The sequence below is a fragment of the Hemicordylus capensis genome, chromosome 3, assembly GCF_027244095.1.
Source record: "Hemicordylus capensis ecotype Gifberg chromosome 3, rHemCap1.1.pri, whole genome shotgun sequence".
Classification (NCBI taxonomy): Eukaryota; Metazoa; Chordata; class Lepidosauria; order Squamata; family Cordylidae; genus Hemicordylus; species Hemicordylus capensis.
The window spans coordinates 231,498,271-231,511,643 of NC_069659.1; the positions used below are offsets into that span (position 1 = coordinate 231,498,271).

The 13,373-nt window shown below is 40.3% G+C and overlaps 1 protein-coding gene and 1 long non-coding RNA gene across 8 annotated transcripts in view; one reads left to right on the plus strand and one right to left on the minus strand.

Annotated features, from left to right (window-relative positions):
• HK1 (hexokinase 1) overlaps positions 1-13,373 on the plus strand; it is an 85,605-nt gene that overhangs the window by 14,017 nt on the left and 58,215 nt on the right. The window contains exon 1 of one of the 3 annotated variants that reach the window (XM_053311463.1): positions 9,782-10,075. The exons of the other annotated variants lie outside the window; for them this stretch is intronic. Within the exon in view, the coding sequence (XP_053167438.1) occupies positions 10,013-10,075 (63 nt within the window). The 5' untranslated portion in view covers positions 9,782-10,012. Of the gene's footprint in view, positions 1-9,781; positions 10,076-13,373 lie in introns of those variants that run through there. 3 annotated transcript variants of the gene reach the window in all.
• The window catches only part of LOC128351709 (uncharacterized), a 39,898-nt gene continuing 26,543 nt past the window's right edge, over positions 19-13,373 (minus strand). For 2 of the 5 annotated variants that reach the window (XR_008319992.1, XR_008319988.1), the window contains exon 4: positions 11,808-12,338. This is a non-coding gene — a long non-coding RNA (uncharacterized LOC128351709). Of the gene's footprint in view, positions 1,199-8,745; positions 9,092-9,224; positions 9,788-11,807; positions 12,339-13,373 lie in introns of those variants that run through there. The other 3 variants (XR_008319989.1, XR_008319991.1, XR_008319990.1) reach the window with 3 other exon arrangements.

The following is a 13,373-nucleotide window of genomic DNA, read 5'->3' on the forward strand; positions in this document are numbered from 1 at the left end:
AGCCATATAATGAGAAAACCCTTTTTTTAGTGTATGTTTATTTTCAAATTTTTAGAAAATGACATTAATAATAAATACATTACAAGACTGGTTAATAACATATATGAATAACAAAAACAAAACAAACCCTGACATGTTAAAATATACAGCATAATAATTAAGTCTCTGTAATGTACCATAATAAAGTATATGGTTACATGTTTTGGAATCTTTCATTCCCGAGCATAAGCAAATGAAATCTTTGGACAAAAGTAATAGATATATATATATGGCCATTCTATGTGGTCAAAAGCATCTTGGCATCCAAAATTTTTATCTTGAACGATATTCTAGATATTCAAGTTTCATGAGTAATATTGAAGTATGTTCAATGAAAACTTTTGATTTTCAAGAAATACTGTCTGATCCTCAACTATATATTTGCTTATAATATTGTTTAAATTATTTGCTATAATAGTAGTTCAAATTTTATAATCTTGACTTAAAAGGGCTATAGATAAAAAATATTCTGGCCTTGAAGGATTATTACCATGTTCTCCTTTCAAGCACCCAAGTTCTAAATATCTAGTTCTGCGATCCTCATTTTAAGGACATTAATTAATGGGAGTGGGTTCACAGGAGGGCAACAAAGATGGTGAAGGGTCTGGAAACTGTCCTCTGAGAAACAGTTAATGTAGCTTGGAATGCTTAGCTTGGAGAACAGAAGACTGCAGGGAAATAAGACAGCCCTCTTCAAATATCTGAAGGGCTGTCACAAATATCTATAATTTATTTATCAAATTTGTATACTGCCACAAACTTCCATCTCTGGAACATAAAACAAGTCAAAACAAAAAAGTAAAAACCTTAAAACAATTTAAAACCACAGCTCAATTAAAAAGCCTGGGTGAAAAGATAAGCCTTCAGGAACTTTTAAAAAGCTGCCACAGATGGGGAGCCTCTTATCTCAACAGGGGGTGCATTCCAGAGCTGCAGGGAACAACATCTGCGAAGGCTCCTCCCTTGGTGACAACTGCAGATGGACCTCACCAGGTGATGATCTCAATGGGCGATGGGGCTCATGGAGAAGAAGGTGCTCTCTTAAATACTGGACTTTGCTCTTGCTCCTGAGGCAAAACTAGAACAAACTGGTTGAAATGACAAGGAAGCTGATTCAGGTAGACTTCAGGAGTAATTCTGTAACTGTGTTTGGCCCCACCTAGGGGAGACAGAGGTGCCAATTACTTAACAGCGTTGCACTTTTCTAAATTTTGGGCCTCATTTGCTTGGGCTCGGTTAAACGTGTTACCCTCTTCTCTTTTGGAATGGAGGTTTGCTAAAGACCAATCTGCTACGTTTTTTTGCCCTTGTGGTGCTAGCCTCCTGGAAACTGTCACCTAACTGTCTGCTATATTGTTCTTTGTATCAGGATCCTAGAGAAGAACTTATTTCCCCTTTGTTACTCAAATTTCCTGGGAGGTGGGAACATTTTTACACATATTACTGTATCGTGGATGTAAGCTCTGAGATTACCAAAATTGTAGCAAATTTTTTTTATATTGCCATTAGGTTAAGGTCTCAATTAAGTGCTTAACTGTGGGAGCTGTTTATGCTTTTTAAACTATTTTTTTTAATGAATGACTGTATTTTGTTTTATTGTGTTTTAGTATTGTTGTATTGGATATCTTTGTTATTTCTATTTCTGCTGGCCAATGGCTGTAATAAAATTGATGATGAACTGTGTTTGGTAGTGGAAAGTATGCCTTGCATGATGGCAGGCTTCCTTCTCTAGTGGTTTTCAAACAGAGGTTGAAGAGCTAATGTATCATACCACCTCTTAATTCTTCCACTGTTATCTGACTTTGCAAATACAGTGGTCCCTCGACTTACGAACTACTCGACATAAGTATTTTTCGAGTTACAAACGGCAGTTTTAGATCCGGTTTTAGATGCGGTTTTTTCGACTTACAAATTTTTAGATGGGGTTTCCTCGACTTACGAATTTTACATGCGGTTTCCTTGACTTGCTTGCCTGTTTACTGCCTGTTTATTCTTGAAAAGAAATGTTCCTGTGCAGTTTGCAAGCCTTACTGGGGGTCTGGGTCTTTTTTCTAGGCTCCGGAACGCATTAATCCGTTCCCAATGCATTCCTATGGGAAACCGCTTTTCGACTTACGAACTTTTCAACTTACAAATGTGCATTCGGAACGGATTAATTTCGTAAGTAGAGGGACCACTGTACTGAACATCTTCCATACTAGTGGGGTATATTTCAGTTATCGGGGGAATCCCCCTCCCATTTCTATGTAGTGTTTTAAAAATATAAATGAAATAAATCTTTTGAAAACCTAATTGCATTATCAAAGCAGAACTCTTTACAAGATTTCAAGGTGAGGTTTTTGTTTTGCTTTGTAATTTTTTTGCCAAATAAGATAAACTTTGCTTAGTTTAAACTACTATGTGATTGCAGTGCTAGAACTACAAGGAGACCGTATAGACTTTGGCTTCTTTGCCATTATGGTAAGCAGAAGAAGTGTAGGGAACTTTGCACATTTTGCGTTTTGCTCCATGCTTCCCCAAAACTCATGCCAAACTGCTTTGGAAACCAAGAGGATTTTTCAAAAGTAGCTTGTGACATGGAAAAGGGGTTTGCTGTTCAAAGTCAAAAGTCCCACTGAGAGTGGGCAAGCCTTTGGGCATGCCTAAGGTAAGTCTTTGGATCCCAGCTATAATATTTTTGCTTCCACCAAACATTTAGGAATGTGCTCAGAACAAATTTTAATAAAAGATTGCTTTTTTATTTTTTAGTGTGGTGGCTTGGTTAGCAGGGACGGGATGTGGATTTAAAGGTTGTGGGAGAGACAAGCTAAATCTCCAGGAATGTGGATTGACATATGCAATGGGTCTCATTCATGTTCCACTTAGATTCAACTTTTGACCAATAGATTCTGAACATATCAGACAACATATGAAAAAGCACATTAAAGTTCAGTTATACGTATGGTAGATCTGTAATGCAGTGTTAATAGCAGGGATCCCCCCTCTGCCTCTCCAAGCATTCAGCTCAGGGCTAGTTTCGGCTGCTGTCATTGCAGCTGGTCATTGCTTTGTCATCTGATTTAATGGGAGCCAGGCATACATGACTCAAGCCAGATTTGTGGCTCTCTGAATATGCCTGTTCATCCTTTCCAAGTTTTTTTTTTTAAATTCTGTGCTATACTTAGATGATTTAGCTTTTCCTAAATATAAACATGTTTCCTTGAAAAGAATTAGGAAACAGTTTTTACAGATGCTGATGATGAGTTGAACAATTATATAATATTTTCTTTCACTATATGAGATATTATTTTCTAAAGGTATGTCTGCAGCAGCACTCCTCTGTGGTAGTGTTCTGTTTTAATTTTTCTCTGACCATTCATCCATGTCCCCCCTTCTTTTTGTCAACTTTGGCCTTCCTTCTTTTGAAACTGGCTTATTCCTTGGGCCATTATATTTCCTGGTGTTTGGGGGCAGTTTCAACAACAACAACAACAACAAAAATCTCAGGAACTAAAGGAATAAGATGGTTCCGTGTTTCAAGATGAGCTGACGGTTTAAAAAAACCCACAAAGTAGATACCAGCAACAGCCACTGGAAAGATATGTGTTGGGGTTTGATAGACAGTGGCTCTCCCCCTGCTAAAAATAAGAGAGCTAGCACTTTCAAAGTTGCTCTTTGTTCAGGTAGCAGTTTTAAAAATATTTCATACCAATTATCTTAGTAATCTTTCCAACAACCTTGTAGTTCAAGTCTATAGTATAAAGAGGGTGACACAGTTATTGTGAAGGTGAATGGCTAAGGAAATGTTAATACCTCCCCTGTATCCCTGTTCGTTCATTCCAGGATTTTTTTTTTCTTAGTTTCTCTAATTTTGTGGAGGGGGATATGCTATATATCAAAACAAATTCATAAAATAAAGGCTTTACTAATCTGTGGGCCTTCCCAAATGTTGTGGTTCTCCCAGGATTGTGAAACTGTGACTGGACCAGACAAATGGCATGTCTGAAGCAAATATTTCCCTTATGGGGACGTTGCTTCCCAGGGTTTCTGATATGGAGCAATTCTTGCTTCCAGCAAGTGTAATTGTTGCATGCCCTTTAATGTGGGGATGGTGGCAGTGCTACTGCCATGGACATTTATGAGATGGTGCTTGTGAAACCAGTTTGGGGTGCTTCCCAAGCCCCTCCCCACCTGTTTGCACCATCCTGAACACTACAGTGTATGCTATTAAACATGGTCCCCCCTCGCCCTGTTTTCTTTTGAGTGCATGCTACCTGTATCCTAACAAAACATATTTCTATGTAGCAAAGCTATCTCCTGGCAGAAGGGCTAGTCCCCTGCTCCATTTTTCATCATGTAAGGTGGGAATATTATTTCAAATAACTACTAGAATATAGGTCTGACAACCAGCTGCCACACTATCCTGGTGGGGCAGGGACCTTCATGCCCCTATGATCTTAGCTATATGCAACAGATCATCCAGCTATTCTCACTTTGCCTTGTAATGCCAGCTCTAGTTATCAGTGTGGTTAGAAGGAAATGGGCTTGCAGTGTGGGATAGATCAAGGAACTGGAACTTGCACTTTGAATTACTTTCTCCAGCTGTACCAGAATGTGTTGCATCTATGAAGTATCAGTTCACTGAATACATAGGGGAGTCCTGGTATTGACCCCACAATTTTGCCTCATGCTTAACAAGATACTGTAAACAAGATACTGCTGTCAGTGCCCGAGCTATATTTAAGCCAGCAGTGTCTTCCCATATTTAGTATGATCTTTGAGCTCAAAATCAGGAATCCTTTGTCACCCACTTAAGTGCTTATGTGTGAATGTGGACATGACATGGAGGCCTGGTGAACCAAGTGGCCATGGATGGCTTAAGCCAGTGTTTTTCAAACTTGCTGAACTCTTGTCCCCTTCTCAAGGCCAAACTACATGTGACATGGGAGACCTGTGAATACATATCCCAATATTTTATTTTTACTTAACAGCAATCTTTGGGAGCTCAGAATATGCTGGGATCAGATGTGTTGGGGGAGGTCTTTTAAGACTCTTTCTCCTGGTACAATTTTCCAGGGGTTCAGATCCCTCCCTAATCACTTAGGAGTTCACCCTTCACCAAACCTATTAACCCATATCTTCATCTCCCCAAAGTGTCTTAATTGAGTAGTTGCTCCTCAAGCTTTCTCTCTGTTGGCACACCTGACTTGCAAAACCCTGACTTGCAAAAGAAGGAAGTAAAATGCTATAGTCATCCTCAACAACCACGGTTTTACCAACTGTAGTTTTGAGTGTCCACGTACGGGAAAATGTGTCCAGTCTCGTGAACCATCACCCTGGTATACAAAGTTGGTGACATTTTTTCAAGCAATTTTGGTTTTTTTAAAGCAATTTTGGGGGTTTCAGAGGTTCAATCCACTCATTCCTCTTGCTGACCCTTACCTACTCCTCATGATTTAAAGTGCCTTTGAGTGATTTGGGGGCAGGGTTCAAAATCAAAAAATAAAATTAGGGGATTTGGGAGGATTTTTGCAAAAAAAAAACCCTTTTGGGGGTGGTGGTCTTTTCATGATCTCAGTTCCCCTAATCCTGTTTCTGTTTCCCATTCATTTAAATGACTTGCTAACTGCAAATTTGCCATCTATGGGGTTTTGCTGAAACAGAACCCTCGTGATTGGCGAGGGCTGACTGTAGTTATACCATTTTTGATGTCTCTCTTGATGCAGGACCTGATGTCTCTATTGTTTTAAGAAAAACATGTTTGATTTCTTAAGGGGAGAATGAAAGAGTAGCAACATTAAATGCCCCTAGTCATTCTTTCCTCAACATGGTATCCATTTCTTTTTCAGTAGCATGCAAGCAGAATTCACAAGACTGCTTGTCCTGCTGCAATTTTCTCAATCTTACATGGTACTCTGATCTCAGCTACACTGGAAACTGCTGCAGCAAACAGAGACATGCATTTTTCAGGCTTCCTGTTTATTCAGGAAATTCTGTTAATTCCTTATGTTTTGCCAGGCCAAGCATAGACCAGCACCTTTTATTATGCAAAAAATTAAATCACCCAGTGTAGATCAACCAGTGCAAGTCAAGGGAAGGAAAAGCCCCATTAGTGCAACAAGAGAACTTGGCCATAAGGCTACCATGCAGTCTTCTGTGACTGCATGACACATTAAAGCAACTGTCTTCTCTGTTTGCTTCATGCATCTGATGAACACACTCTTCCCTTCCAAGTTCATGCTGATTAGTTAGACGCAACAGCCTTTCAGGTGCCACGGGTCCTTATTGTCTTTTTTGCTCCATCACACAAATATAGCCACTCTTTTGGAATTGAAATAAGAAATTGAATTGTTTTCAGTAAAATGTTTTCCAAAAGAATATATTTGGCTTTGCTACTTGTATCATATGGGTACTTGTAAATTTTTCTTCATAGGGGAACTAGGTGTGTGTGGTTTTAATCAGGAAAATGGTTTTAATCAGGGGAAAGGCTGACCTTCCCCAACACTGGTTCCTCCCTGTCCACCTCCATCGCTTCATATATGCTTTTAAACCTTATACCATGTCTATTTGGGACCTTACTGAAGTGGTAAATCTTATAACCTGGCTTTCTTCATAACACCAAACTTCCCACATGTAGCACTTTTTTTTTTTTGTAGGAGAGCAGCATTCCACCATGTGAGCCCCTACCAACATCTGAAGCAGTGAAGCCCCGTATGCAGGTTTACTACTTCAAAACTAGGCCCTTAGGTATTGCTGCTCAGGACAAAGATAGCAATGTTCCTGTTCCTTTATTGCACTGTGAGGCTACTAAGCAGCTAGCAGTAACACACCCTTTGTATATGGGGGAGCAAAGGAATGTGATCCAGCAGCTATTTGACATTAGCCAAGCCACTAGCAAAATTGTGCTACACCTGCCAAGACTTGCGGCTTCCTGAAAAAGCCAGCATGCCCCCTTTGGATCAGCTTCCATATAATCTTGTGCTAAAATATTTGTTTAGTATTTTAGAATGAGTGTGTGAAAATCACAATTTTCACAAATACACATACTCTTATAGGCCAGTCTTGTGCGTGTTTACAGAAATGTAAATGCCACAGAGTTAAATGGTACTTACACCCAAGGACTGAAGCCTTAGGGCCTTACCAGATGTTATCCTTTCTTTTGCACAGTTGTTATTTGGTTATCACACAAAAGCTAGATATCTTTCCTCAGGGTAGTGCTTCTCTGTTGCAGGGAAATAAATTTCCCCCAACACTTCAACAGCAGTATTTGACAATGGGGAAACATGATTTTTCCATCCAAATATCAACTGAGATGGTGAGTACAGTCTGGAATGCAGGTACCCAAGTGTATAGGAACCTAATTCTTTAGAGACAGTAGTCCTGTTCAGATGTTTTTAAAAAGTGCTGCTGAAAACATGTCCCAAGTCCTCCACCTGCCCTGTCAGTTATCAGTGCTCCCTGCTGCTCATGGTAGAGTGGTGTTTGTTTGAATAGGGAAGCGTTCTGTCCCTGATGGTGGGTGCTTCCATGATCACGGGGCTGGGGCAATAAGGATGCTTCTCTATTCAGACAAATGCCTCTCTAAACATGTGCGGCAGGGAGTGATGGTGACTGACAGATGGGACTTCTGACCCATTTGTGCTGCTGAACACTGTTACAGCTATGCTTTTTAAAAATGTCTGAATGGGGCTTGTGTGATTCTCCTCCCTCTGTCTCTGTGTTGCTATAACGCAGTGCCACACACACTATTTTTGATTGAAAAAAGCCAAGGATTGGCAAACAGTAGTAGTACGACCCTCTCCTGAAGCAGGACTATCTCCCCACTAGTGATGTCAACAGGACACCTCAGTCCAGAGTAATTCTGGTATCAGACTATAATCTTATTTTGTACTTTTGGAGAGCATGGTTGAGATTAAGAAACTTTATATATGTGGTGCCTAGGATGCATTCAAAACAGCACAACTGTGTTGCTGCTATGAGACAGCATTCTGGATCAGGAAGTAATTTATAGGTTGGGTCAACACGTGGAGCAGAATGAAGTGGTACAGTCCAGAGGTGGTAGTGAAAGTGCCAGTTCAGACCAATGTTCCTTCTAATTTTTTCATGTGTGCAGAATGAGTTTTGTTCTGGGTGGCAGTATCAAGGCAGTGCGCGCGCATGAACAATTCAACTTGGGACCTTCCTGATTCAACCAGAGTAGGATCTAAAATGAACTGAGTGAGCACATGCCTTAGAGAGAACACTGGTTCAGACTGCAGGCAGGGATGAGGAAATCACTTTTTAAAATGCTCTCTTATTGCCTGCAAGTAGAAAATTCTCACAGTCCAGGGCAGACTGGGTCAGATCCTTTCTTCCTTCTGTGGTCCCCCCCCAACCTTCTACTGTTACAAGGAGTATTTTACATGGGGGGAAATGGCATCCTTCACCTGCAGCTTGAAATAGAATTACTCCTTGTTGCACTCTCAAGAGTCTTTCACCTTATGCTGCTGCATCTGGGTCTGGTAAGGTTTACAGTAAAATGATAAAGGAGTAAAATGGGCTGTACCACTTCAGACTACAAGTGGGGAACCACATTTTTGGATACTCCTCATGTTCAAAGTTTCCTCCAAAAAGAAAACCAGGACAGCTGGTAAAGGGGTGGGACAGAACCTTTCTTGTGCCTATGTTCTATTTGCAGGAAGGTGTTTTTTTTATGTTGAGAATTTAAAAATTGAATTTTTCACCTACAGTCTGAAGTGGTATCACCTAATTCTCCTGCATGTGTAGTAGGCCAGGCCGTGGTTTGATATTTTTCGAGCGCTTTCTGCCTGCCTAATCCAACGGGGTCACAGCACACGTGTTCTTTATTACCGGTTACCACAGAAAGTCGCATATTTGACCGTCCGTGATGCAAATACTGGTTCTAGTTCCCGCCGCCGGGCGGGGGAAGAGTAAGGATGCTGTATCACCGGAGGGCTCGTCGATGGGTCACATGACAGCGACTTGGGCACCACCCACATTGCTCAGCAGACATCATTGTCTGGTAATAGCTGGAGATACGGGTCGTTCCGCTCAATTCCACTGCTACGACTTCCTTTCAATAATTGCAAAAAAGGGCAGTATATCAACAGAAGTACGGGGACCCTGTCAGAAAGCACTCGATCACATATCTCTGCAAGATAAAACAAATTATATTTCCCCTGCAAAAGCAACAAAGAGCCCTGTAGCACCTTATAGCCTAGCGAATTTATTCTTAATAGCATACACTTTAGTGGATTACAATCCACCCTATGGTGCAGCCAACTATTTTCAGAACACGGGCGTCATTTTAACAGCAGCAAAGCAACCCAATTATTATTTTTAAATGCTCTCCTTGTGCTTTACACATCTTTCTCTGTTAAGAAGCTAAAGGAGGAGTGCTTTGCAATACTGGATTTTCCACACGACTGTTCCCTCGTAAAAAAAGAAAAAAAGAAAGACACACAATTCAAGGCTTGCCGTTTACGGTGCAGTGATCAAAGCCGGCTGGTTATCATATTGTCTTTCCTCGGCAAGCTGGAGCGACGACTTCTTCACGCGTTACGAAGCATCATGGACGTGAGGAACGTGCACGGATGCCTGCCTTTCTGAGATGGCCACATGGACCTCCTCCTCCTCTTCCTGCACATAGACGGCAAGAGATTGTTGTCCATCAGTCGGCGGCTGGGCAAACGTTTCTTTCCGATGCCGCCGAGCTCTTCTTGAACAGCCAATCACAGCGCAGCAAGTGGGCAGGTTTTATACTCTGTCACTATCGCGTGGAAGAAAAGGGAGACCAAAAAAAGCTGCATTTTTTTTTTTTTACCTTGTGGGAGGTGAAGAAAAGCTCTTTAGAATCTTTTACTTGCAAGAGAGAGAGAGAAAACAAAGAGGAGATAAAAGCAGCGTTTTGCATCATACTCGCAGAAATCAGCCCAATTGTTTCTTGGGCTGGCCAGCAGAACCACTGAGAGAGAGTTTTATTTAACCAGTCAGGATGATAGCTGCACAGCTTCTGGCCTATTACTTCACAGAATTAAAGGATGATCAGGTCAAAAAGGTAAGGTTAAATATGGGCCGCTTTGCTTTGTACGAAAATGCATGCATTCCCAACGTTCTCAGCTTGGATGTGGGAAAGGTTTTAAAATAAACACATGCACATTTTCTCTCTCTATTTCGCAGGACTGGGTATATTAAATAGGTATGTTTGATTTTGTTGTTCCTTGTTCGTAGAGGTTTCTAAACAAAAGCTGAAAGATATTGACCCTTTGCAAGCGTTGTTAACACGCTGCAGTGCCCTTGAAAAAAGATGTGGATGTCATAGCGCCGATGAGCAACACAGCCATGGTTTCCTCCCCCTCCCCCCAGGCCTGTGGTGGAATTATGTACCAAGCGTTATTACTATAAACAGCTGACTGCCTAGCAAGTGACTGACTGGGAATTGTCGATACGTCTTCATAAGCTAGAGAACTCAATGCCTGCTTATTTTTGTTTATATACATTACATTATTGTGATTTTCTTAACAACTTAATAACATCAGGTGCATTTTTTAATAGCTAGAAATAACCTTCCAAACACAAAGAAGAATCTTGTGTTATCTTAAAGACGAACAGATCTAATTGTGGCATAAGCTTTTTTTTTTTTTTTTTTTTTTTTGACTAGAGCCCACTAGATGCATGAAGTGCATTTGGTATTTGTCACCATTGCACGGGATTCAGTCTCGTAGGCTACCACTTTGAAATTAGTAACGATAACATAGCAAGACGGTGGAAGACCCCAGGACTGAATTGATAAGGGCTAAGCCTGTTAATTGGATTAAAAAGATGTGACTTGACGGTCTTCTACAGCTGTATAAAACTGGCTGTCTTGAATAGCTGCATTTATGCTCATTTACTCTTTGACACTATAGGAGGTCTTCTAAGGATATTGTTCCTAAAATGTGGGAAAAATACTGTATGTTGTTTTCATTAATGTTAAAATTAATGTTTGTAGGCCTCTCTTCAGGCACTGGGCCAACACTTTAAAATGCTAATTTCCTCAGTGCTGTCTGTGCGCATGGCTAATAAGTAGATTTTGCAGAAACTATTTATTAAGAGTAGCAAGGCAGAAATTTAACTTTCTGTGCTTATCAATTCTGTATTTCAGGAATGTGTTACTGATAGCAAATTTAATAGGTCTCTAATTATGGGAAGAAAGCCACGTGAAATAAAACATGATTGGTATAAATCAGCTCCATTGTAATGAATACACGTTACAATTTGTTTCAACAATGGCTTGCAGCTTTCTTTCCTATAATAGTTGTATGTCTGGAGAGATTTATCTTGATGCTATGTTGTTGGAGGTGGGGAAGTGTGTGAAACAATATTGTGAACTGAAAGGAAGTGCCATTACTTGCCAGCAGTTGAGTTCTTAAAAATGCAGATATCTTGCTCTGAAGGTAATGAAGGAACCTTTGAAAATGTGCAAGCATTGTTTGCAAAAAACCAAACCAAACCACCAGGGCGTGGAGCTGCTGTGCCTTGTATGAATCTGCTCACCCTTTGTGGGCTGTAGTCCTGAACCTCTGTATAATCTCATTTATGCTCCAGGTATCCTATAACATCAGTTAATAAAATAAAAATCAGAAATACTGCAAAACTGTGACTATGGGTTCAAAATACCAAGTGAGAAATACTATGCCTCCTTGTTTTTGCATGCTATTTTGATTAGCATAATTTATTTAGAGAATAAAATCAGAGTTATTTTGGATTTTCTGTTTCAGAGTATGAATGTTAATAACAAGCACACTGAGGAAAGGCTCTTAGGTTTAATAAATGCACATTATGTTGTGTGTGAGCTTCTCGGAAAGCACAGTTGTAAAGTCAGTGTGTCATTCGAATGTAAACATTTTAGAATCATTCACTTGCTTTCATATAAGATGTAATAAACTGCCTGAAGGACTGGTAACAAAACAGAATTAATGTCAAGCATGGAGGTTTTACTAAGAGGAAGGAGGGTGCCCTGAGATGGGGAAATCCCTTGCCATCAGCCCTAGATACCTTCATGGTACGCGCGTGCAACCCCCCCCCCCAGTGATGCTGAGACACCCCCTTAATGCCCCAGGATTCTGGATGAGAGTCAGAGTTGCCATTCACTCTATCATTATTTGTTTGGCATTCTATCCAGAATCCTAATGATGACTGAAGCCTTATTAAATCAAGATGAGGAATGGTAAAGCCTCTTTCTTCTGACTCACTTCCTGGGAACTGTTTCCTGTTTTCTCACATTTCATGTAATGGTGTAGCTTTGTCCTGGTCTCCCCAGAGTTGATAAATATCAGTTTCTTTAAAAACAAAAACAGAATTTGATTTAAAATGGATTTTTAAAATTTAAATTGATTTTAAAAAAAATTCATAAAGAACCTAGGCCAAAGATATCATGAACATTAATCATAACTTCTAATTATATTCTGTGAACATGATAACAGCAGCATATGGGGATGAGAGTCCTGATAGTCCTATTCTGCAGGTGGTGTACATGCAGCACACGCACACACACAGTCAAGCCCTTGCCCCCCCCCGCCCCACAAATGCAAAGACAAAGGGAATAGAGGATTTGGGGGGGGGGGTGTAGATCTTAGTGAGGAGAAGTAGTCTGGATATAAATGCACGGACGGGGGAATAGAAAGCAAAACCAAAAGTAAACAGAACATATTCATGAAGTCCTGAAGGAATTTTTCTGTGTGTGTCTTCCATGATTGAAGGGTATCATGGCAGAGAGACCCATTTGGGAATATTTTAATGAAGTTCCTGTAACTGTGGGTAAGAAAGGCATGGTGTGAAAGGCAAACAGTGCAACAACGAAATGCAAGGCCTGGTCACCTGAATGAAACAGCATTATGAGAAGTGTGTACCTTCTAAACATGAAACCTACATCTATAAATATATATTAAGGTTATATTGGACAAAAAGAATTTACTTTTATAGCAAATGGTTGAATAGAATCTTCCTGACTAGTAATTTATATGGTGATTTAAATCATTAAAATCGAGTCCTCCTGTGAGGCAATTTAAATCAAACCAACCCTGGATCACCCTAGCTTCAAGAAGGCCATTGAGATGTGCTGTGGGAATTGATCCATATAAAGCACAGTGGTATTGCCAGTGGGATGGCAAGGACCACTGGCTTACCAAAACTTCATTCCTAAGTACAATAGACTGGTTAGAAAATTACCTTCTCTTTTGGAAGGAAACTAGAGTTTTCATTGATCGACACAATCCATTTGTAGGACTTCTGTGAATTTGTTGTTACAGTGATGTTACAGGTGGCTATCCCACTTTATCTCCACAGCAACTCTGTGAGGTAGTTTTTGCTGAGGG